The following is a 25,981-nucleotide window of genomic DNA, read 5'->3' as shown; positions in this document are numbered from 1 at the left end:
CAAGAGCATGCTTTTCTTATCTAAATGTCCAAAGAAAGGAGTATTTTCTTATAGTGAATGGTTATTACTACAGAGCAATAGTAAACATGTATTTCCTACATAGCTAATCATATACCAAGGCTAAAATATATCTCTAAAAGTATATTTCTTTACCTAGCTATTACACACCAAGGCTAAAAGTTTGCTCATAATGCAGAGTTATTTTTGGTGCTCCCCAAAGTAAAAAAGATCGGTGATACAATGCAAAACAGAGCAAAGTCTTAGATTTTGAGCAGATCTGTCCATTTACAGTTCTTGGGGTTCCATGAGGAAAACAGAATTTTTTCCTAAAACGGGATCTCCTCCTCTGTTTTTCCTAAGGAGTCCCAGGCTGTCAGAAATTACCTTAGTTCTTGGCTTGTGGGCATCATGGGTAGCAAGAAGACAGAAGTAAATGGAGAAACAATTGAGTGGACTGAGAAGAAAACATTTTTTCCTCAAAAAACAAGATTCGAGAAGAGAAAAAGGCATAAAGCCCTTTTGAATATATGTATGGCTTTGATATCTGTTTTTAATTAAGCTGACTTTTACTTCTAGAGCCCTTTTTTCTCAAAAAAAGATTATTTAAAATCCCTCTTGACCAGCTAGAGCTGGGACAAACAGCTGACACCCCTGGCTTTTAAGCCCTCTTTTCCCCCCACTTCCTCTGACAAAGATATTTTCCCAAGTGAAACCAGTAAGCCTTGCCTTAGGTTATGAGTTAGCCGCAGATGCATGAGGTGTCTCCAAAGGGAGGGCAAGTGGTTTGTACAAGGTCTAGAATCACCCCAAACGTAGCTCAGAGAAGAGAAAATTCAACACAGGAAGTTAGAAGTTGTTCATGGAGGGGGAAAAAATCAATAAATGGCAAAGGTCACACAAATAACAGACCAGAAAGGACTCATTCTCTAAGCCAGCAGTTGAACTCAGGCTGCCACTGTGAAAGGGCAGAGCCTCCGCTACTGAGCTTTAGTATGGGGCAGTTGCCATTATTTTTCCCAGAAGGAGCTAGAGCAGGCATTTTCGGGCTTGAAAAGGATTTTAACTGCGTAAGATGATTTTTAATGCTAACGATGACATTATAATGCATCCTTCTTTTAATTTAAACCTTTAAAAAAATTGTTGAGAATAAGAGATTGCTAAAGTCGTTTTTGTTTTAATGGTGTACTTAGTTCTAATAGTGACTCAATCCAAAAGTTCTTTAAAGCCAAATGGTAATTTTTCAGATTTTTTTTTTAAATCATACAAGCAAGAGGTATTTCTAGAGAGGAGGTAGCGGAAGCATTTCCATGATCCCCAAGAATTTACTCTCAGAAATGGGCTTAAGGTAGCATGAGAACTTTTAAGACAAAACTCATCCAAGGGCTTGACACATTTGGACTAAGTGTGCTGACTCCTTTCAGACTAGCCACTGGACGTGAATCTGAAAATTCCCACCCTCCAAGTGGTGGAGACAAAGAGAGAGTACCTCTATGTGGTCACAGGGTCATGCTCCCTAGGACATAAATCGAGGGAAACCTCCTTCAGTTTTTGTCTCAGGGACCCAAAGCAAAGTCTGTAACTGACCAGTTTGCCGGGGCAGCTTGAATGGCAGGAGTCCTAGGCCCGCGTTTTATCCAGTGGAATGCTCTCCATGACAGAATGGCGCAGAGAGACAAATTCATAGCACAAAGTACACCAGATTCGCTACAATCTAAGACTTGTCACACTAATCCTTTTTATCATTAATTAAAACCTTGCAGAGGAGGCAAACAGTGATTTTTATCAGTCTCTTAACCAGTTTGCACAGAGAGAGGCCAGAAGCCTGGCTAGCAGGACATTCTTAATTTTCATTTGCCAGGGTTTAGGGTCTCTTTTCTCTGAGTGGCTTTGGTGACCCTACTCGCCACTACATTGTTATGAATTTTTAATATTTCGTTTTGTTTCCCGTGAGTATGGAAAACATGGAACAGACACAATTGTTACATATAAAATAGACATCATTAAAAAAGAAAGTGTTATGTGGAAGGGTTTAATACAAATAGAAAAAAGATCTGACATTTAACAAATTACTGATTAATTCCTTTCACCCTTTCTTTGATCTCATTATTCTCATTTGTATTTATCAAGTTTATAAACATATTGACTGTGTACATGCAAGGTTCACAAACAGTTTTCAAACTGTTAACCAATTAGTTTTTAAAAGCCTTTTAAATAATCTTGTCTTCTCCACAGGAATGATTTAGGCAATGAAAAAAAATTAACAAACTCCACATTGTTTGTTCTTTAGTGGGAAGAATCATGACTTAATAAGAGTGAAGCACTCCATGGTTGTTTGTAAGCACATTTATTCATAAGCTTATATTATTTGACTTTAAGGCCTTACTACTGGCAAAGAATAGCTTTGTAAGTGAAGCCATTTGCTGTGAAGAGCAGTTTTATATAAATAAACTATAATTAGTTTATATATCATATATATTTATTTATATAAACTACTCTTCACAGGGAATGGCTTTACTTAATATTTTATTGGTTGGTTGATTGAGACCAGGGTCTTGCTCTATCTCCTAGACTGGAGTGCAATGGTGCAATCACAGCTCACCACAGCCTCAACCTCCTGGGCTCAAGAGAGCCTCTCATCTTAGCCTCCTGAGTAGCTGGGACTCTAGGTTTGTGCCACCAGACCTGGCTAATTTTTAAAATTTTTTGTAGAGACCAGGTCTCCCTACGTGGCCCTGGCTGTTCTTGAACTCATGGGCACAAGTGATCCTCTTGCTTTGGCCTTCTAAAGTGCTGGGGATTACAGGTGTGAGCCAACGCACCCAGCCAAGCAATTATGTTTTATATGGAGATCATTTTTAAAAAATCATCTCTCTGGTAAGACATCCAGATGTTAATCTTTTTTCTTTAAAATTATTGTAAAAGGCTTTCAAAGGAACTGGAATTTTTTCTCATTGAAAGATAAAATAACATTTATGAAAGCTATATCAGCTGTTTTATAAACTCACAGAACATAGAGAAAAATGCCTTTTTAGGTTGAGGAAAGTAGGGTATTCAGTTACCTTCTGAAGTTCACACAGCCAGTGACAGAGCCCAGACCAGAACTCTGTTTGCTCCATTCTTTGTGCCCACAAAACTGTGGGCAGACGCTGTTATCAAGTTGCTGTGCTGTAAACTAGATCTCTCAGCACCTGCTGTGTACCAAGTCCCAAAATAAGTGTTGGGTTGGTGCTGAGAATTAAACGAATATACCCTTCACTTCTGCCCTGATGGTTTTAGGAAATCTCCCTTTCCTTACTTTTTGACAAACATTACCTGCATCATTTTGCACTTTTTCCACATAGAAATGAAATTGTTTCCAGAAGCTAATCTCTTTCAGTTACTCAGATTTACTCTAATCTGTGGAAGCTGGCAGGAAATCAGTTCACATTTTTCATGTACTTTTTTACTGAAAAGATTGTCTTGCAAAGGACCTGGGCTTTGTTGTTGTTGTTGTTTTTGTGCCTGCTAATTCACAGTTTAGTGATCAGTGTCCCAGAATAGATGTGTTCACAAAAGAGTGCAAATGATATTCTTATATGACCCTAATCTCGGTGTATGGTCATGACTCTGTATGTGAAAATCTGTCTCAAGGTGTCTTTTGTAGCAAAGAATGATCGGGGCACCAAGTGTGCATATTACTGCTAGAAGTGATTTTGCCTGTTGGTCCTTTTAAAGGCTAGAACAAGGAAATACATATATGCAGGTAAATAAAAACATACACATATATACAAACATGCAAATATACACATGCACAAATATGTATATGTGTGTGTGTAGATTACTTTCTGTTTATACATTTATAGTCATGTGCCAATTAATGACATTTCAGTAAATAATGGACCACATATATGACAGTGGTTCCCAAGAGATTATAATACCATATTTTTATTGTACCTTTTCTATGTTTTCTTACAATTGCCTATAGTATTCAGCACAGTAGCATGTTGTACAGGTTTGTAGCCTAGGAGCTGTAGCTTATACCATACAGCCTAGATGTGCAATAGGCTGTGCAATCTAGGTCTGTGTAAATACACTCTATGATGTTCACACAATGACGAACTTCCCTAATGGCACATTTCTCAGAATGCATCCTTGCCCTGAAGAGATGAAGGACTGTGTTACTTTCTGTTTTGTTCCCCTTCCCACTCTTACTGATTTAATTTTAAGTATGTGGTATACTAAGAGTGGTGTCATTCCCTTTCTTATCCTTTCTACTTGATTTTCTCTCATTCTTACAGGTAACAAGGGCCATTGTTTTCTGATTTATCCTTCTTGAGTTTATTTTTGTAATGACAAGCAGGTATTTGTATATTTAAAAAATTTCCCATTCTTTTCTTACACAAAATATATCATACTATATGTGCCTATTCATACGTTTTCTTATTGAAACATCCTGGAAGTTACTCCATAGCAGTTCATAGAGATCTTCCTCATTATCTTTTACACTTACATAGTACTCGGTTGTTTATTTTACTCAACCTGTCTTCTATTCAGGATAATTTTTACCCTAAGTGCCAGTGGAAGAGTTTAGCATGATGTGGCGGGGCTGGAGGAATGAAAAGAAGATAAGAAACAACATAGTCATCATAGGAAACTCAAAAACATTATGCTAAGTGAAAGGCCAAGCACAAAATACTACATATGATATGATTTTATTTATATGAACTCTCCAGGAAAGGCCCATTTATTGAGATAGAAAGTAGGTCAGTGGTTGTCCAGGACTATGGTAAAAATGAGGACTGACTGTAAATGGGCATGAGGGATAATGGAAACGTTGTATGATTAGACTGTCACACAACTCTGGAAATAAACTAAAGTCAGTGAATTGTACATTTAAAACAGTTGAATTTTATTGCATGTCAATGACACCTCAGTAAAGCTGTAAAAAAAAAAAAAATCAGCATCATGTGGCATGTATGACGTTCCTAACAGAATGTGATTATTTCTGATTCAAACATAATTTGAAGAATTAAACCTTCTTAGATGTCATATATACTTGGTTGAAATCTTGGAAACCTTCCTCCAAATAATATATAGTAATCATATATGTGTATATGTATATCCAAATGACATATACTAATCATATATACGTATATATGTATTATCATATATGTATATAGCCAAGCGATATACACATATATAACATAAATGATGTTAATATGTTACTTCAAATCTGAAGTATATTTTTTTTTACAGCATTTTCTGCTTGAGGGATATAGTGACCTTATAGCCCCTAAGGAAATTTACTTATATTAAACTGCTTGTGGCAGAAAGGATTGATTTAATTCTTTTAAAAAATTGAATTCTTAAAGACCTTGTAGACCACATTATTATGCCTTTTCTTTTATTGATGGGACTCTATTAAGAGTTTTAAAACTCTAGTTATGTAATAAAGTTAGGAATATAGTCTTCAACTCATGTCTTCTGCTCTTTAAATATTTATCCTACTCTGTTAGGCAGCCATTAAAATGATAATTATTAAGACTCTGTAGAAACATGGAAAGCTGTTATAATACAAATGAAAAAAGCAGAGTGCCAAATGGCTTAAATATCACAATTTCAACCAGTGCAACACATTTGTATACATGTGAAGGTCTAGAGCATAACACTATGTGATGGGCTGGTAGGTGTTTCTCCCTTAATATTCTTGGATGTTGCCATATTGTATCCAAATAAACTTATTTTTTAGCTATATTAAGGGTATCATAAAGGAGAATGTACAATCAAAGGGATAGTGCACATATTGGCAGCTGCCGGAATTTGTCACCTGCATTTGCAGACTTTTCTCAGAGAAACTTGAGCACTGGAAATGTGTGTGATGAAGTTAAATCATTCTAAGTCACTAGAACTCTTCCCTTGTTTACCTGTGGGCAAAGCCATTCTTATTCTCTTTTATGGAGTCTACCAATAGAGCATGGGTGGACAATGATTTTTAGGGGTGGTAACTGTTGTTAATCATTTCTGTTGGAGGCAGACTAGGAAGAAATTGGCTTGTGCTGACACGTGAATGATCTAGATGAGACTGGAAGAATAGTTTGTCTGTATTGTTGGTGACTTTTACCCACTGGAATGAGTTGCAAAGAGTTATTGAGGGTGCTTCATCTCTGGTTAGCTTTATAATTACAAGGGATTGTCAACTGTCTTGTTTGGGGAAGGGAAAAGTAGGTTAGATGACTCTCAAGATTTCAGTGGACTTGATTTTTCAGTTTACCTCTATCCAGATGGCTTTTCTATGTGATAGGGAGCAATCAAGTAGAAAGCATAAAGCAGCTACATAAACAATTTAAGATGCATATTGTTTCAGATTTAGGGTCTCATAGAAATCGTATTATATGATTTATATGATTTTATGCTAAAACAATGTGCAGATACACCGTTCCTGTTAAAATGTTGAGCTGTTATAGCCATGGCAGTTCCATTTCGGGGAAAGGAAAAGGAGCTGAGAAAGAAAGGGATTGTGAACAAAGCAGAGGACCCTGTGTCAGACACGTAGTCAGTCCTTGCTGTTAGATCTCTGATAATATAGTTAACTCGGTTTTCCACTCTGGCTTAAACAATTTATTTTATTCTCTCTTCCCAAGGAAACATCTTCCTAAATTATATTTTTTAGCCAGCCAATCCTTTGCACAGATATATGTAGTGAGCCTCTCATTGCCAGTGGATCAAAATCTTAACCAGCATCCCCACTCCCCCCACAACCTAGTTTTATCTAGCTCATGGAATCATACATTCTATCAGTTCCCTTTTGAATCGCTCTTCCAAAGATAGAGGCTCATCTTTTCTCTTTTCTCTGATCATACTTTACTCATACCCTTTCCTATCCCCAAGTCTTCATTGATGGTGTCTTATTACTACATTTCTCCCCATTCCAGCCTACTCTATTCTCTTTTTCTTTGGCCTCCCTAGTGTTTCTGTATTTACTTCTGACTGGGCATTTATTTTTAACTATTTCAATAACAATAAAACTATATTAGTGTCTTAGTCAGCTTCAATTACTGTAACAAAATACCACAGACTGGGTAGCTTAAACAGCAGACATTTATTTCTCACAATGCTGGATGCTGAAAAGTCTAAGATCAAAGTCCCAACAGATTCATTTCCTGGTGAGGGCTGTGTTCCTGGCTTATAGGTGGCTACCTTCTTGCTGTATCTTCATATGGGGGAGTGGAGAGAGAGAGAGAGAAAGAGAGAATAAGAGCGATCATGGTGCCCCACTTGCATGACCTCATCTGTTTCTAATTACCACTCAAAAGACCCATCTCCAAATACCATCACACTGAGGGTTAGGACTTTGGGGACAAGACACATTCAGTCTGTTACAAATAGCTACCATTTTTAGTGTTTAGGATGTGCCAGCTACTGTTTTCAGTACTTTACATGAATTGACTCATTCAATCCTTACCTCAATTCAGGAAGTAGATAATTATTCCCATTTTACAGATAAGGAAATGAGTTACTAGCTGTATGTGTCATACAGCTAGTAAGTGGCAGATCTGGGATTCTGTCCCAAGCTGGAACCACACTGTATTCTTCACCACAGCTCTGAATTGTCATTAATAAATATCCTTCATAGATGTTCTGTTCTCTTAAAATTTACACTCTTTAAGGTCAAACAGAAAGTCTCCTTGTTCTTTGCTTCACCTCATGAAATAGTCTTGTGCCTGGAACAGGGAGTTGGTCTATAAACATCTGTTTATTGATGTGATCTATTGTCAGTGGTCAGTGAAATTCTAATAGGTTTTTCTGGGAATTTTGGCTTGGTTGGTTTGATTTGGTGGTTTTGTCTTGACCCTTTAATTCCTCGTGTGAGATGGTTAATGTGGTTGCTAAGAATTCAAATATGTAGCTTTCATTGCCTAAAAGAATGATGCTCAGTGACCGAATATACTAATTTATGTAAAATTAAATCTCAACTTTTGTTCTGTGCTTTAAAGTAAGCATGTTAAGTTTGTGTGCTTATTTTCTTAAGTAATTTTTTTTGTTTGTTTGTTTGTTTGAGATCCAGTTTTGCTCTTGTCGCCCAGGCTGGAGTGCAATGGTATGATCTCAGCTCACTGCAACCTCCTGGGTTCAAGCGATTCTCCTGCCTTAACCTCCCAAGTACCTAGGATTACAGGCGCCCACCACCACACCCGGCTGATTTTTTTAATTTTTAGTAGAGATGGGGTTTTACCGTGTTGGTCAGGCTGGTCTCAAGCTCCTGACCTCAGGTGATCTACCCGCCTTGGCCTCCCAAAGTGCTGGGATTACAGTCATGAGCCATAGCGCCCGGCCTTCTTAAGTAATATTTTTGTTATTTGGGTATTTGATATGTCAGATAAAATGAGTAAAAGCAACCTATACTTCACCTTCTTTGTAGTGTCAAATCCTGAAACTATACTTAATTTTCTGCAGTTCCTCCTTGATTTCCTTGAGGGAAGGAAAGACTTCATGGAGTAAACTGTGAAGACTGGTTATGTTGAAATTACCTTTAGTAGGTACCCTGTGCATACAATGTTAAGCTGGTGGATGAGATTATCTTTCCTAGTAAAGATAAAATATTTAGCTAAAAAAGCTGAAGTCTAATGTTGCTGAGGTTTGTTTATTGTGTTTCTTTTATCTGTTGTTTCTAACAGCATACTGCTTGATAAGGTAGGTACTCAGAACTAGGTATTTTGAGTGCTCTAATGGTTTATACGTAAGTCTGTATATTAGTTGTAATCTTTGTGAAACAAAAGCTATTTCTGGGTGATATAATAATAAATATTTAGAGGTGTACTGGGTAACTTGCAGAATCAAGGGGGAAATGGGATCATTTGTCAGTCTTAGGAAGAATAAGATTTGTGACAACTGTCACGTCTTATTGTGGCCAACTAGGAGTATCTCAGTTGTTGAATGGCTCAGTTCTGTTTTCAAGCAATGATCTGCTCAGGATTTATGTTCTTGGGAGGGAGTCAGATTTGCTCCAAGCTGAAGTCAGGTGTGTCTACTCTTTCACTGGGGTGATTGGCAGGCCATCAAAGGCACACAAAATGGTAGAGGAATGTTTCTAAAGGAAAAGTTGGGGCACCATTACCAAACAAAGGGAAACAGGCAAAAATAACAGATTCCTATATCCAGCAAAGTTCATCTCAAAGTAGAGTGGATTTAAATGACAGCTTTAACTTGGACTATAAGTGATTTGGATTCATTCACCAGGTTATTCCTCTAGATGGGTTATCTTAGCAGTTTAATGCATCAGCAAGTGTTTTATGGTCAACTGTGGAAACCTGATTTTTTTCTGATTACATTTATAAAAATTTATTTAGCTATTTTCAAACATCACAAATATATAACATGAATTCATAGGTAATCATTATCCAATTTCAACAATAGTCAGCATTTTGCCAATCTTGTTTCTGTTGATTGCATTTAAAGCATTATTATAAGATACTTTTATAATTGGCTCTATAAAAACTCACAAGACTTATCATGTCTGAGAACTTACTTTAAGAACATAAATCCAAGTATCAAGTGGTCATAAGTCTCATACCAAAAAACAGAACAGAAGATAGCCCTATGAAGTAATGCATTATTTACCTGGAAGTAGATTTTTTTGTTTCCTGTTAGTAAGACTTTTTACTGGCTTAAGCCTACTGAATCAATTCCTTAACAACTCACTTTTCAGATTACCTCTACCAAATTTGTTCTGGTCCTTGGAGTCTTTGCAGGTGAATCAGAGGTTTTATTTGACTCTAAAACCTGGACACCAGTATGCCTGTGCATTGTGTGATAGCTGGATACACTCTGATTTCTTTTGCAGTTGAAAGATGCATGAGTGTGATGCAGTCCGGGACACAGATGATCAAGCTGAAACGTGGAAGCAAAGGGCTTGTTCGCCTCTTTTACCTGGATGAGCACCGGACGCGCCTCCGATGGCGACCCTCCAGGAAGAGCGAGAAGGCGAAAAGTAAAACTAACCTTTGAATTCTTTGCTTGGCTTGACATAGTAATACACGGGTTATACCGAGTGGGCTCTTGAAGCTTCAGATCTGTGGAAGTTTTATACTTTTGTAAGTTTGGAGTTAGTTGATTTTGGATATCGAGAGGCAGAATAATGACCATCTTTGGGGAATTTAAATCCATAAAAGTTTTCTTGTCCATGAATACTGTAAATGCTAATACTTCCCCTGTGTTGGAGACTATATATATATATTTTAGTTAGAATATATGGTTTTACAGCCTGAGATGTTTTGCATTCATATAAAAGGTGAGGGACATCATAAAGCTAATAGACTTTAAAATGTATTACCATATTCTGAACACTATTAAGTGATTAATGAATTAACAACACCATTTGAATTTATGAAGTAAAGAAGTGTTGATGTGATTCCTACTTAAAGCTGCTTTCCCCCACACTATGTTAGTCAGTTTTCCCTAGAGAAACACAATCAATAGGATAGACAGATAAATAGATAGATGTTTGAGAGAGGACTTAGGGGAATTGGCTCATATGATTATGAAGGCCAAGAAGTCACATGATAGGCCATCTGCAAGCTGGAGAACCAGGGAAGCTGGTGGTGTAGCTCAGTTTGAGTCCAAAGGCCTGAGAAGCAGGGGAGATGATGGTATAATTCCAAGTCCAAGGTTGAAGGCCTGAGAACCTAGGGACCACTGATGCAAGCCCTAGAGTACAAAGGTGGCAGAACCTTGGGCTGAGGATAGGCTCATTTCCCTGTGAGTCATGTGGGAAATGAGTTGATACCAGAAAAAAAATTGGTACTCTGCCATTAAGGCAGAAGTGAGGGGTAGATGGTGTATATAAATAATCAATAGGATATTCAAGCTTCTGATTCCTACTGAAAAATAAACAAGCACACAGACCAAAAATAATTAGTCTGAAATTATCCTTCTTGCCCTGTGCTTCAGTGATCCAAACCTTCATATTTGCTCTGCTACCTAAATAATGTTAATCTCTGTGATTCCAGCCACTCCACAATCTAGCCATTGTCTACCTTTCCAGTTTTATCTCCCATTATTCTCCCTCTTGAGCTTTCCAGTCCAGCATAAGTGGCCTGATAAGCATCCCTGGAGTGGGTCTTATGTTTCTATATCTCTTTCTGCCTCTCCTGGGGTGTCACCTTGTTCCTCTCTACTTCTCCAAGCTCTGCTCTGCCTTCACCACCTTAGCCCCATGGCATTTTCTCTAGGAATGCCAATTCCATGTAGCTCGGCTATTTGATTGTCAGAAATTCTTTTTCCTTTCACTTTTCTAATGATCTTCTAATGCATGTTGCAAAACACCAAAGTCCGCTCTAGGTCTTTGCATATTTTCTACAAATCTGTAAACTATAAATTTGACATAGTCATTGCCACCTTTTTCTACCAGTCTTTTTGCTTCAGTTGACATATCTATTTTTTTTACTGCAAATTTCAACACGTCCTGAATTATTGCCTTAGGAGAACGTTCTCAAGACAGCTCAGGCAGCACAAGTGTTATGCAGAGAAGGTTTCTAGTGGGAAACAACAGGGCCTGGGTTTCACATTTAACTTGAAACCACAACTTGCAGGCAATGAATTTTTTCATACTTATTTATTTTTTTTGGAGATGGAATCTTGCTCCGTCACCCAGGCTGGAGTGCAGTGGCACGATCTCGGCTCACTGCAACCTCTGCCTCCCAGGTTCACGCCATTCTCCTGCCTCAGCTTCCCGAGTAGCTAGGACTACAGGCACCCGCCACCAAGCCCGGCTAATTTTCTTTGCATTTTAGTAGAGACGGGGTTTCACCATATTGCCCGGGCTGGTGTCGAACTCCTGAGCTCAGGCAATCTGCCCGCCTCAACCTCCCAAACTGCTAGGATTACAGGCGTGAGCACCCAACCTCATACTTATTTTTTATATTTAAAATGATTTTGCTTTTCTTGTTTCTTAGTGCATGTAAACAAGTATCTTTGCCTGCTCTATAACTGTGTGTATCTCATCTTCCTCACAGTACTTATTGATTCCATTTACAAAGTGACTGAGGGCCGGCAGTCTGAAATATTCCACAGACAAGCTGAGGGGAACTTCGACCCCAGCTGCTGCTTCACCATCTACCATGGCAACCACATGGAGTCCCTGGACCTCATCACCTCCAACCCCGAGGAGGCCCGCACCTGGATCACAGGCCTCAAGTACCTGATGGCTGGCATCAGTGATGAAGACTCCCTTGCCAAAAGGCAGAGGACCCATGACCAATATCCTTTCTAGCATTTTATTTTGAGCTCTCTCTTGCTCTCTGTGTATGCGTGTGTGCATGTGTGAAGCAAGGATTAAACTATGTTTTAATTTTTCCCATAATTTTCCTTTCTCTTTCTTTACCCTTCACACCCTTCTCTCCCCTCCTGACTCTCACTCCAAATAAATGAACACTCGAAAGGTATGGAAACTTAAGCTTGTATGAACTCAGGAGCAAAATTCTTTGAAGAGAACAACTCTAGCTCCACAATCAGAGGTCTCCAAATACAGCCTCAAGTTTCCTAAGAGAGGGAAAGTGCCCATTAAGTATCATTGCCTCTTTTAAATCATAGGAGTATTCATTAACTGTAACTGGGAAAACACTGATTTGGATTAGAGAAAATCCTACTTTGTTATAAAGTCAGTTTAGTTTAACAAATACTTTGTGAGTTGCAATTAGGTACTGGGCACCGAGCTCCTTCCTGCTTTTCCTCTTTCTAACTTACAGTTTGGAAACTGAACTGATTGATACCAAAGGGGAAGTTATTTTTTACTTACTAATATTTACCCTCTCTTAATTGCTTGAGAAACTGGAATCTAAATCTCATTCTTGATTAAACCCATGCTTGTGGTCCTGCAGTGCTGACAAGATGAATGATTAATGGGGTTGGTCTGCAGGCATCCTTCTTGCTGGGATTGACTGGGCATATAGCAAGGCCTTTCTGGCCTCAGTTTCCTTATCTGTAAAGTGAGGGTATTAGGCTAGTTGACTGCTTTGGTTCCCTTCTTCACATTTTGAATGACCTTAAAATACAGGTGTCTCTGACCACGCAGGGAGTAGTGCTACTCCTTTGCCGTCATTGGAATGTGTGCCCTAATTTTTTTCCCAGGGGTTGGTGATATATTTGTGCTGCTCTAGCTATAATCCCTCACCCAGAGTATTGTTGGAGAAGAATGGAAATAATTCAGCTCATGAAAGGATCTTGACAGTGTGAAAAGTCTGAGTTGATGAGCCGTGATGTTTGCATCAATATTCACAGCATGCAGATAAAGGCAGCTGGGATTCAGAAATGAACAAAACACAAACAGGATTTAACTTTCTGTGCTTAAATCTGTTGGTTTGATTTCTAACTCTTTAACATTTGGTAAAAAACAACCAACCAAAAATACTGAATGTTTTCTGGTACAAGTATCAGAAACCGTACTAACAATGCCTTAAACAATAAAGAATATTCATTTTCTCATAAACAAGAGATCTGAGATGGGGCAGTTCCAGGGTCAGCTAATTCACTGGTTCAGTGATGTCATCAGAGACCTGGGTCCTGCCATTCTCACCATGTTGGCTTGGTCTTGCAGCTGACTGCCCTTTGGTCAGAGAGAGCTGCTGCAGCTTTAGGCAGTAGCTCTAAACACAGCCCTGCACAGAGGTAGCAGAGTTTCTTCTTATAGATCTTGTTTTTTGTTTTTTTTTTTCAGATAGAGTCTTGCTCTGTCATCCAGGCTGGAGTGCAATGGCACGATCTCGGCTCATTGCAACCTCTGCCTCCTGGGTTCAAGTGATTCTCCTTCCTCAGCCTCTTGAGTAGCTGGGATTACAGGTGCCTGCCAACATGCCCGGCTAATTTTTTTTGTATTTTTAGTAAAGACAGGGTTTCACCCTGTTAGCCAGGATGGTCTTGATCTCCTGACCTCATGATCTGCCTGCCTCCGCCTCCCAAAGTGCTGGGATTACAGGCGTGAGCCACTGTGCTCGGCCACAAATCTTTTTTTTTTTTTTTAAAGAGAAAAGAAAAACTTCCCAGAAATCCCCCAAAAGACAACTTGTCAGCATTGGCCAAAATTACTATTGCTGCCTCATTCCTAAACCAATCTCTTGCAGGAGAAATTAACTGACATGATTAAACTTTGATCTCTCCCTTTTTTTTTCACTCTTAAAAACTGAAGACTTAGGCTGGGTGCAGTGGCTCTTGGCAGTAATCACAGCACTTTAGGAGGCTGAGGTGGAAGGACCACTTGAGGCCAGGAGTTTGAGACCAGTCTGGGCAACATAGTGAGACCCCATTTTTACAAAAAATTAAAAAGATTAGCCAGGTGTGGTGACACGTGCCTGTAGTGCCGTCTACTCAGGAGGCTGAGGTGGGAAGATTGCCTAAGCCCAGGAGTTGGAGGCAGCGATAAACTATGCTTATACCATTGCACTATAGCTTGGAAAGCAGAGCAAGACCCTATCTCTTAAAAACAAAAAACTGACAAAAAACCCCAAAGATTCTAAAGAGCTTTTGTTTACATAGGATCTGTTTATTGATACTTGTCATATTAGAGATGAAATGCGAGGCATAAAATGTGTTTATTTATAATAATAAACTCTGTTGCATGTTAACATTTTTATAACGAGTATTTTTCAAAGCAAAACACGTTAGAAAAATAGTATTGCTTCACTGTTTTACAAATCTCTTTAATGTCTGACAATAGAACACATGGTTCTCTTATCTACTTCTGCATTCAGTCTGTTGCGATATGTTGTTTTGATTGAACCACATGAATAAAATCTGGCCTCAAGACATGCAGCTGGAAAAGAGGGGAACCTTATATTTATGGGGACCTCCAGGACTATACTTTGAGGACAGTTGTATTAAACCAGGATTTACCTCCCCGCATCCAGTTCCCACTCATCATTAAAGCACATGGCTTTTGGGTACCTGAACAAAATCAAGGTTGTATAGCAAGGAAGAAGGAAGAGTGGTGGCCATGGGGAAGCAACCAAATCCAGAAGCTTCTAGCCTCATCCAGTTAACTAGGACAAGTTCACAGCATTCCAGAGCCACAAGTCACTTATAGAAGTCTCTCTCATAATCCTTGAAAGAGACGAGTTAGAGATGGGCATAAATTGTCTTTTTGCTTTGTTGGTCAAAAGTTTTTTGAACCTGATTGTCCATGTTTACTGGCACTTGAAAGTTTTCATATTCTATGGGATCCATATTCTGAGAATATGCTGTGCAGAAAGCAGGTGTACTGTGGCGCTACACAGAGAAACAATTTTATAAGAAATGTAGGAGCAGTTGATTTTTGTGTCAGTGAAGGAATAAAAGGGAAATAATAACTTAATGAATAGTAAAGAGGAAGCTGAAGTAAAAAATGAGAAAGGTTATGTTGAGTCAGGGAATAATTTTCATACAGATTTCTCAAAATTTAATAGGGTTTTAAATAATACTTTTTTTTTTTTTTTTTTTTTGAGGCAGAGTCTTGCTCTGTCACCCAGGCTGGAGTGCAGTGGCGCAATCTCAGCTCACTGCAAGCTCTGCCTCCCAGGTTCACGCCATTCTCCTGCCCCAGCCTCCCAAGTAGCTGGGGCTACAGGTGCCCGCCACCATGCCCGGCTAAGTTTTTGTATTTTTAGTAGAGACGGGGTTTCACCGTGTTAGCCAGGATGGTCTCAATCTCCTGACCTCATGATCTGCCTGCCTCGCCTCCCAAAGTGCTGAGATTACAGGCATGAGCCACCGCACCCGGCCTAGAAAATATCTTAATAATGGGATTACATCCTTAATTTGACAAATATTTAACTACATTAATGAAGAGAACAGATTTGGGATGTTCATTATTAGATTTCACTTTAGGACTGAAAATTTCAACTGTGAATGAAAAATGAGAATAATGAATCTTAAATGACTGCATGAGAAAATCCATCCAGTCTAGAGCATAACTTATTTCTGCAGTATGGTCATGTTGAGTGATGGCCATGATGCAGTACTCATACTTACTAGAAGAAATCCAGTGTCATTAGGGATGAGACCCTGGTGCTGCACTGCCTGCAGTCCACCCCCAACTCTGCCTGTGCTGTGCAAATTTGCATGAATTACTTATGTTCTTTTGCCTTCAAGTCTTTCATCTACAACATGGTGATGATGATAATGATAGTGTCTACCATACAGAGGTGTGTTAAGATCAATTGAGTATTTATATACAGTCCTTAGAACACTGCCTAGCACTTAATAAGCACTTTACAAGTAATAGGTACTGTTGTCATTGCTAAAAAGAGGTAAGGAGTGGCAAATCTTTAGTTTTCCTATTCAGATAAATGAAAGTCTGAATTCTCAGCAGATCTGTATGCAAAGATGATGGTTCTGGCACTTAGGCTCAGCATTTTTCTCCATCGGACCATTCTCCTTCATGTTTTCCCCACCTTATCTCTTGACCCCATGAGGGAAATTATTACCTCCAGAAGGCTTTAGGCCACCTGTTATGCATGTTATAAATCCAGACCTTATTCTTTCCCCTCAAACTGCTGGGCAAATCTGGCCCATTCCTGATTTTTGTTTGGACTCCTGAGCTAAGAGTGGATTTTAAATGGTTGAAAAAAATCAAAAGAAAAACATTTTGTGACCTGTGAAAATTACTTCAAATTAAAATTTCAGGGTTCCTAAATAAAGGTTTATTGGAACACAACCATGTTCATTCATTTATGTCTGTATGGCTGCTTTCTCATGACAGTGACAGAGTGGAATAGTTGCAGCTGAGAGCAAATGTCCTGCAAAACTTAAAATATTCACTATTAGGCCCTTTACAGAAAAGTTTGCTCTCCCCTGTACTAGATAGGATCATTCAATGCTTTACATACTCCTACAGTCTCTTGATAGAAAATCCTAGATCATTACTTTGCATTCAGTCTCACCCAGATTTTCTCTGAGGAATGACTGTTTCTCTTTTTAAAGTTATTATGGTGTGGCTATAAATTATTAATTCAGGGCTTTATTGGAGACTCATATCTTAATTATGAAGAACATCTTTAAGATATCAGGACATTTTTACCTGGAGTTGTATACTATATGGACCACTACTGGAAAGAATAGCTTTTTCATTTATGGAATCTTAGAGTCGGAAGGGATTTCAAGGTTAAAAGTTGTGCTCCTTAACATTGTAGGTGAAGAAATGGAGGCTCCAAGAGGTGATATGAGTAACCCACTGTCACAGAGTCAAGTAAGCAGTAGAATTAGGACTAGTGTATATTTTTTTATTTGATTCCACGTCTGTTTTTACTTTACCAGTTCCCTAAACCAATAATCAAGGCCAGTTTCTGTGCTGGTGCTAAAGGCTTTGCAGACACAGGCTTATTCTAAATATTAGTATCTGCAGAATACAAGCATGCTCAGGGTTTGGCTGTCCCTGCCTCTTCTCTGGAGAAGACTTTGAGAGGCTTTGATAAAGAATTATAGATTAAAAGGTTAAAAATAGTACTGCCATCAGACTCCTTTTGTCACTTCTTTGAACTCCAGCCATATACTCTGTGGGGCGTAGAGTAGTGTCTATAGTCGAAAGCCCCAAGTGGGTGCTGCGTGCCTTGAAAACAGAAGAAAACGAGACTCAGGCACTTATTAGTGATTGGGCCAAATTTTTCACCCTTTTTGTTCTTCAGTTATTTTCCTCCCAGATCTGGACCTCCCTTTAACATCCAGGGGTCATATAAAATGAGGTCCTGACAAGTCTATAAGGAGAAACTGAACTAGAAAGAGCTGGGCTGGTTATTTTAAACGTTTTAAAGGGAAAAAATAGGAAATAAGGTATTTACAAAATATGAAATAAGGCGATCTGAAAATATCCTCTACTTAATTTTAGGAGACATAATACTTTACTTTTCCAGTTGTTTATGCTTACTGAGGTATAATCTCCTATAGTCATAATTTGAATCACATAGAAAATGGAAATATGCTGCGCCCTCTCCTCTGATACACATTCATTCTCCCATTTCTTGGTTTTTAAAACTATACCTTTCGCTTATTTGATTCTCTAGTTTCTTTCTATCTATCTATCACCTTATTCTTTTCCTCTCCATTACCCTTCAAACATAGAAGTTTAACTGGTTTTCTAAATATGCACGCAGTACTTGCCTTTTGTAATCTACCCCTCAACAACTATGAATCATCCATTTAAAAAATCCTTGCTAAAAGTTAACTGGGAATTTTCAATTCTTGTATTTATTACCATTTTGTCTGCTTTCTCACTATGTAAAGCAACCCAAGGCTCTCCCACTGAGGATCTTTTAAAATTTCAGTTCACATGATATAAACCTTTTGTATCTAAACTCAGCTTCTTATTCTTAGTCACTTCATTTCATACCTGAGCTTTGAGGGCACCTCCTAGTACATTACGCTTGTACTTCACATTACCTGCCCGTGATTTAAAAATTTGGGCCGATTAGGTGAGAACTATCAAAGCTAGTAATAGGAAGATAAATGTGGTATAGAGACTGACCTTATGTGTCAAAGTATGTGCTAGATCAGGCACGAAAGATGTGGGTTGAAACCTGGTTCTCATACTAATTCTTATCAGATTTGTCTCTCTCCTCTCATTTGATATCCTTATCTGAACAATGATGAGATTGAACTAGACGGTCTAATTTGCTAAATGTCGGAGCGGGACAGAGAAAAGAGAATTGAAAAGATAATGTACCATGAGGTACTGTGAAGGTAAAAAGATAGTAGGCAAAAGGGCATAGGAGAAGATAAGCCCTATATTTATGATATTTGGGGTTTCATCATGAAGAGATTCTTAAACAGAAAATGTTCGAGAGATGTAATACTGGGCCATTCCTGCTACATGCCATCTGTATGCCTCATAAACGAATAACTCTAATCTTGTGAATGAGAACTGATAGGGACACAAGATTTATGTTACGAACATGGCAGCGTAACTGAGAAAAACTGGTCAGAAAATGAAAAGCAAAAAGGGATAACGTTTAAAGGTATATAGAAATATTTATGTTTATGGAGTTTGCTATTGGAGGTGTGAATTAAGGTGTTGTTGTCTTGCTAGAGTGGAATTAGAACCAGTAATGTAGCTTTTAGTATCCATAAGGTTTTAGTATCCTTGAGGATTAGGAGGGCAATTCACTCCTACTATTTAGGGTAGTAATATAGTTTTTTGCAATAATAGATTTAATATTTAATTTGGATGAGATTGAGTAAGAATGTTTGAATTAAAGATGCTCAAAATAATTTGGTTTAACTCTCATTTCCCAATGGAGGGAACCACCCCCCGCCTTTTTTCTTTTGAGACGGAGTTTCACTCTTGTCACCTAGGCTGGAGTGCAATCTTGGCTCACTGCAACCTCTGCCTCCCGGGTTCAAGGGATTCTCCTGCCTCAGCCTCCCAAGCAGCTGGGATTACAGACGCCCACCACCATGCCTGGCTAATTTTTGTATTTTTAGTAGAGACAGGGTTTCACCATGTTGGCCAGGCTGGTCTCGAACTCCTGACCTCAGGTGATCCACTTGCCTCAGCCTCACAAAGTGCTGAGATTACAGGCATGAGCCACTGTGCCCAGCTGGGAACCCCCTTACCCCTTTATGTGTTCCCCTTCCATTCCTGGTTTGTTGTCATTGTTATTGTTGTCATCACTATTAGTAGCTCATCAGAGCCTATGGATTGCAGAGCCTCCTCAAAAGACCTTCTTCTCAAGTTCCCTGTTACTGATAAATGTCCTTGCGAGTATTCTGTGAGAGAGCAGTTTTTAATTTTGATGAGAACACAGGTGTTTTCTTTGACCTTTGTGCACATGGGTGAAGCAGACCTTTGAGGAGGCTGATAAAAATGGTGATGGCTTGTTGAATATTGAAGAGATACATCAGCTGATGCATAAACTGAATGTTAATCTGCCCCGAAGAAAAGTCAGACAAATGTTTCAGGTAAGTTTTCACAGTTTCACTGGTCTTATATAAAATACCCAGAGGTTATTAATGTACTTAGGTATATTAAAGGGCTATTTTGTTTTGTTGGAAGATAATATATGTGCTCTGTACTGTTTTATTTTCCTTTGATGAAGAAACAATTTTGTTTCATCAAGTAAAAAGACTTTATAAATTTAACATGCATCCAAAATTTCACTTCCTAAAATGCTTTTTTGTTATTGTTGCTGTTTTCCTGACAAATAATGGAGGAAACTTGCTCGAGTCCCTTTGAGAGGACAGTAATACCTCAGTTGCCTACTTCGTGGTGCTGTTGTGAGGATCAGAATAAAGACTAAGTAACATGACAAAAAAAATAGCACTTGTCTGAAACCTCAAGAGCTCTGTATTTTGTTTCTGAGGAGTTCAAGATTTAGTATCCATGAGGATTAGGAGGGCAATTCACTCCTAGCATTTAGGGAGCTCTCCAGAATTTCATTCAACTCCTTGTTGGTTAGATGAAATGCTCTTTCCCTGTTGATAAGTCATTGAGAAAAATCCTTGGACCTAGACTTATTCTGTGGCATCCAGCTAGGACTGCATTTAGTCCTCACCTGAGTGCAGAAGTGAACTCTTAAGTCAGGGCAAAGACAATGTTAGGCTATTAGAAATTACTAGAGTATTAATTTATAAAAGGCTGTTATTTGAAGATAAGTCATGTGCGTAATCCATGTTTTACAATGATTTTCTATTCTAAGTGAGTAGGGAGGTGATACTTTGTACATGTAAAAATAAGCATAGGAGGGCAATATGATGTTTAATGTTTGTACTTGTTCTTAGAGGTGGTAAGAACAGAGACAACATGGGGTATGTGTTGCAACAATAAATGGAAGACAGAGGCTGGCTCTGTTCTGTGACTGTTTAAGGGTGGCCCTGTTCTTGGTTGGAGATGGTTTGCATTGTGGGAAACTGAGTCCCATTGCACTGGAGAACAGCATGAAAAAATGGGAAGAGGAGGAAGGAGTGAGATTTGCTCTATAGGGAACCTGAGAGATGGAGTGAGGGACTTAGGAGGGGACATGAATTATCTTTAAACATATGGGAAGGTTGGCCATGTTTCTGGTATTCCCTGTCACCTGTCATCTCACTTTTTCCCTGCTGTGAGCCCCACCTCCTGTCTGTTCATTTGCACAGGAGCTGATCACAGCATGGAAGAGGTAGCTGCTAATTCAATGTAAGAGGCCAGTCCTAAAGAGGAGGGCAAAGTCTGTACCTATACAAATCATGATTTCTTGGGTAATTTTTGGAAGTAAAATTTGGAAGCATTTGTTCATAATTGACACAAGGTTAGCAAAATTTAAAAAATATTTTAATGATCATTTTGACTTTCAAAGCTTTGTTTAATACCATATAACAGTTGAGTGTACTTTACCAAATCCATGCGTTTCAAAATGCCCTTCATTCCCTGTCTGTTTTTGTTTAGTTAGAATTTTATTCACTTAGAATGAGGAAGAGCACATAAATGGGTCAGTTGCTCATTTTTTATCCCCAATAGTTTTGTGGTTTTATGAATAATTCAGCCAACCTGTAAGTAAGGCATATGATGAAAGATTTGTGCTCAAGAATTACTAGGAACAATTTTAACAAGAAATCAATCCAGATGGATCGTTTAGACTTTTCTATGGAGGGAAAGCAGGGAGTTACCAAGGATGCCCATGGCTTTAAGAGCATCAGCTCTACCTTTGGAGAATTAAGAGAGATTCTCTCATAGGTAAAAATTACTTTTGATTGGATTACAGTTCAGAAACCGTTGAGAGACTGGTATTTTTCTCATGTGTTAAATATATCTTCTTTCGTTCTTGATTAGTCTTGTTCAAGATTTCTCATTTTTATTGGTTCTTTAGAAATCAAGTTTTGGTTTTCTTTCTCACCTGTATGTTATAGCTGTTTGTTTTCTATTTATTACTTTTTGCTTTTGTTTATAATTTATTTCTGTCGCTTATTTTTTTCACATTTTTTGAGTTGAATTATTAATTTCTTTTTAAAATCTACTTTGCTCTCTAATAATTTAAGACTTCAAGTTTCATTCTAATGTTATTTTATAAGTTTTAATATGTAGTATATTTTTCACTTGTATATGTTTTATTTCCTATTTAGAATTGTATTGTTTCTACAGGTTTTTTTTCCTTTTTTTTTTTTTAGCTTTCTTTGTTGATTTATAAATTTACAGTGGTCAGAACAATTGGTTTGTGTGAGGTTGATTCCTTATAATTTATTGAAGGTTTCTGGCCAAATATGTGGTTGCTTTATAATGTTCCACGTGTGCTTGAAGAGAATGTGTGCTCACCACTTGGGATTTGTGTACTAACACTTTTATAGTAAATATTATTTCCCAGTACTGAATTTCCTATTTCTAACTTTCATATTGCTTTATTTTCTCTATGCCCTTTTCAGGAAGCTGACACAGATGAGAATCAGGGAACTTTGACATTTGAAGAGTTCTGTGTTTTTTACAAAATGATGTCTTTGAGACGAGACCTTTATTTGTTGCTTTTGAGCTACAGTGACAAGAAAGATCACCTAACTGTGGAAGAACTGGCTCAATTTTTGAAGGTGGAGCAAAAGGTATCTTTAGACTATTAAAATGAAAGTATACTTAAAAGTACTCATGAAAGACGCAAGTCTTTCTTTTGGGGTTAAATGTACGTATACTTTGAATTTCACAAAGGGAGTAAATATCACTAGTTCACAAAAATCTATGAGTCATTTAAAACAGTTTCTAGCAGCTTTTAAGAGAAGAAGTGATAATTTGAACACTGGGTTATATAATTCTTAACCTTAAATGTATTGAGTACAGATATGCATATTTTCCCACAAAGAAATGAATGTTGTTAGTATTTTAATACATGGTAATGCTTTCTTTATACTAATACTATGATGTATTAATAATATTAGTTTAAATTTATACTATATATTAGTATAAATTAGTATTAGTATAAATTTAGTCAAATTTATTTATTTTAAATATAAATTTATATTTATACTAATAAAATAGCTAGATATTGCAACTATGGCATAGTTCTTAACTACTATTGTGGTAGGTCATTTATAATTCTGATAGTAAATTGGCATTTGATCATGTGAAAAGGCTAAGGAAATTAGGTTCTGATTAGCAAAGATAATCTCTATGTTTAAAATAAGATATTTTAATCTTAATATTATATAGGCTGAATTACGGTCAGCAAAGCTAACTTCTCAGTCTGCTTTTTAAATATCTCCTCAAAGTCTGTTTCTCACTAAAGTAGAGGAATAAATGAATGTTTTATTCCAATTTTTTAACCTTTTATATCAGACTTCTTGAGAGGAGGCTTTGGTTTTGTGCAGTTGATGAGGTTACTTTTAAATTTCTTAATGGACTAATTGTCTTTATATTAATAAAGAGCGACTGAACTCCTTTGTTCATTTTAAGTCAGTGTCATTTAGCTCTGTTGAAATCGTAAAAAGTCACCAAATATTTGGACTATAAAGTACAATAATCAGTAGAAATAATTCTTTCTACAGTACTCACACAAATAATCAGCCAGCTTGTGCTTGAACACTTTTCAATTTTTAAATAAGAGCTTTGAGATATTATTCACATACCATAAAATTCACCCTTTTAAAAGTATACGTTTAAGTGTTTTTTAGTGTGTCAACAGAGTTGTGCAACTATTGGCCGGGCATGGTGGCTCATGCCTGTAATCCTAGCACTTTGGGAGGCTGAGGCAGGTGGATCACCTGAGGTCAGGAGTTTGAGACAACCCTGGTCAACAGGGCAAAACCCCGTCTCTACTAAAAATACAAAAATTAGCTGGCTGTGGTGGCGAACCCCTGTAATCTCAGCTACTTGGGAGTCTGAGGCAGGGAGAATTGCTTGAACACAGGAGGTGGAGGTTGTAGTGAGCTGAGATCGTGCCACTGCACTCCAGCCTGGGCGACAGAGCGAGACTCCATCTCGAAAAAAATAAAATAAAATAGAAAAAAGGGCTGGGCACGCTTGCTCACACTTGTAATCCTAGCACTTTGGGAGGCCACCAGGCGGGCGGATCACCTGAGGTTGGGAGTTTGATACCAGCTTGACCAACATGGAGAAAGCCGATCTCTACTAAAAATACAAAATTAATCAGGTGTGGTGGCCCATGCCTGTAATCCCAGCTATTCGGGAGACTGAGACAAGAGAATCGCTTGAACAAACCCAGGAGGCGGAGGCTGCGGTGAGCTGAGATAGTGCCATTGTACTCCAGCCTGGGCGACAAAAGAAAAAACTCCATCTCAAAAAAAAAAAAAAAAGAAAGAAAAGAAAAGAAAAAAGAGTTGCGCAACTATAACCACTATCTAATTTCAGAACATTTTCCGTACCCCAAAAAGAAGCCCCATACCTATTAGCAATTATTCCCCATTTCTCTCTCCCCTACAGGCTGTGGAAACTAATATTTCTGTCTCTATTGATTTGTCTGTTCTGGACATTTCATATAAAAGGAATCATTTAAGTGACCTTTGTGATTGGCTTCTTTCATTTGGCATAATGTTTTCAAGATTCATTCATGTTGTGGCATTATCAGTATTTCATTTCTTCTTATTGCCAAATAATGTATCATTGTATGAATATACCACATTTTGTTTATATATTCATCAGTTGATGGAAATTTGGGTCATTTGCTTTTTGGGGGCTATGATGAATAATGCTGCTGTGAACATTCATGCACAAGGTTTTGTGTGGACATATGTTGTCAAGTCTCTTGAATATATATCTGAGTGGAAAAGTTGGGTCACATAGTTTGATCCCTTCTTTCAATCTGGATCTGGATATTGCAAGGACTTTATGTAAACCAGGATAAACTTCTACCACAGAGCCCCAGTGAATAATACACTGGATTAATATCTGAATATCAGAGAGACATAAATTTCCACTAGCTCTTAAGAAGTATAGCTGACCAAAGATGTGCTGGATGACTTTGACAATTGTGTTTTCTTCCTTGAAGGTGTTAACAAGGATTTGAGATGCTATTAAGGAGATTGAAATATGGGTGGTGCTTGGATTAGTAAAATTTCAGATTAATTCATTTCCTTGTATGAATAGATACTATATTTCCTAGGTATTGTGCTAAGTTTTGGTAGTGGACAAAATCTACCCTCAGAAAGCTCAAAATAAAGAGCTTTTTTTGGAGACTTTATGATTTTGAGAGTCTATGATAAAAGGAAAGAGAATGGTAAGAAGTAAAACAACATGCTTTTTAAAGTTTACTGGATTTTTTCTTTTTGAGGTAGAATAAAATTTATTATAATTATCATGCTGTATTTTTTTTCTGGAAATGTTCTTTAGAAGGATTACCTTTGTAAAGATACTAAAAATATTAATTAGTAATACATTGTTAATATACTTGAAATCATGCTCACTTAGTTTTAGTGCTAATTTGAATTACATTGAATTTGTGAAGTGATTTTCATTTGAGAGTCAATTATTTTAACTTTCTTTAATTTTCTCCTACATAACCCAGAAAATTATGTTACACTTGGTGTAGTCTAAAACCTATTTGACATTCACAATTCGAGCTAGTAAATGCTGCTTATAGACTCATAAATGGCAAAAAGTCTCACTGATTCAAAATCTGCTCTTACTTATATTTACAAACATTTTTATAGCATTTAAATGCCATATTTGAATTTTTTAAATGTGAGATTAATTTGGTGATCAGTCTTCAGTGTTTTGCTTTAGCAAGAATGAAAAAAAGTACAAAGTATTTGGTAAACAAAATCCACGTATATGTTTTTTCTGAATTATTTACTTATTATTGAGCCATAGGATAAAATATTTTCATGGCTTTTGAAACATATCTCCATAATGCTATATAAAAGATTTGTTTCAGTTTATAATTAAGAAAGCAGTGAACAAATGATTAGTTATTAAATGGATCACTTTTAGTGCTAATATTGTAGGTATAGAATGTTAAGTTAATGTTGGTTTGATTAACATTTTTTGATAGCAGGGATGAATACTTTTCCATGTTTGTTTTTTAATTGTATTTTCTGAACTTTGAAAGACTCTTTAAAATACAGAAAAATCTGT

At 37.5% G+C, this 25,981-nt stretch overlaps 2 protein-coding genes across 3 annotated transcripts in view; one reads left to right on the top strand and one right to left on the bottom strand.

The window, feature by feature from the left end:
* GMPS (guanine monophosphate synthase) overlaps positions 1-25,981 on the bottom strand; it is a 792,617-nt gene that overhangs the window by 349,251 nt on the left and 417,385 nt on the right. The window lies entirely within an intron of this gene.
* Positions 1-25,981, top strand: part of PLCH1 (phospholipase C eta 1) — a 254,167-nt gene that overhangs the window by 139,376 nt on the left and 88,810 nt on the right. The window contains exons 3-6 of one of the 2 annotated variants that reach the window (XM_050778230.1): positions 9,821-9,967; positions 11,991-12,234; positions 19,767-19,896; positions 22,330-22,500. In XM_050778230.1, the coding sequence (XP_050634187.1) occupies positions 9,821-9,967; positions 11,991-12,234; positions 19,767-19,896; positions 22,330-22,500 (692 nt within the window). Of the gene's footprint in view, positions 1-9,820; positions 9,968-11,990; positions 12,235-19,747; positions 19,897-22,329; positions 22,501-25,981 lie in introns of those variants that run through there. The other variant, XM_050778229.1, reaches the window with a different exon arrangement.

Source organism: Macaca thibetana, chromosome 2 (assembly GCF_024542745.1).
Source record: "Macaca thibetana thibetana isolate TM-01 chromosome 2, ASM2454274v1, whole genome shotgun sequence".
Lineage (NCBI taxonomy): Eukaryota > Metazoa > Chordata > Mammalia > Primates > Cercopithecidae > Macaca > Macaca thibetana.
Note: the sequence above shows the minus strand (reverse complement) of the source record. Positions and strands in the feature narration are given on the sequence as shown.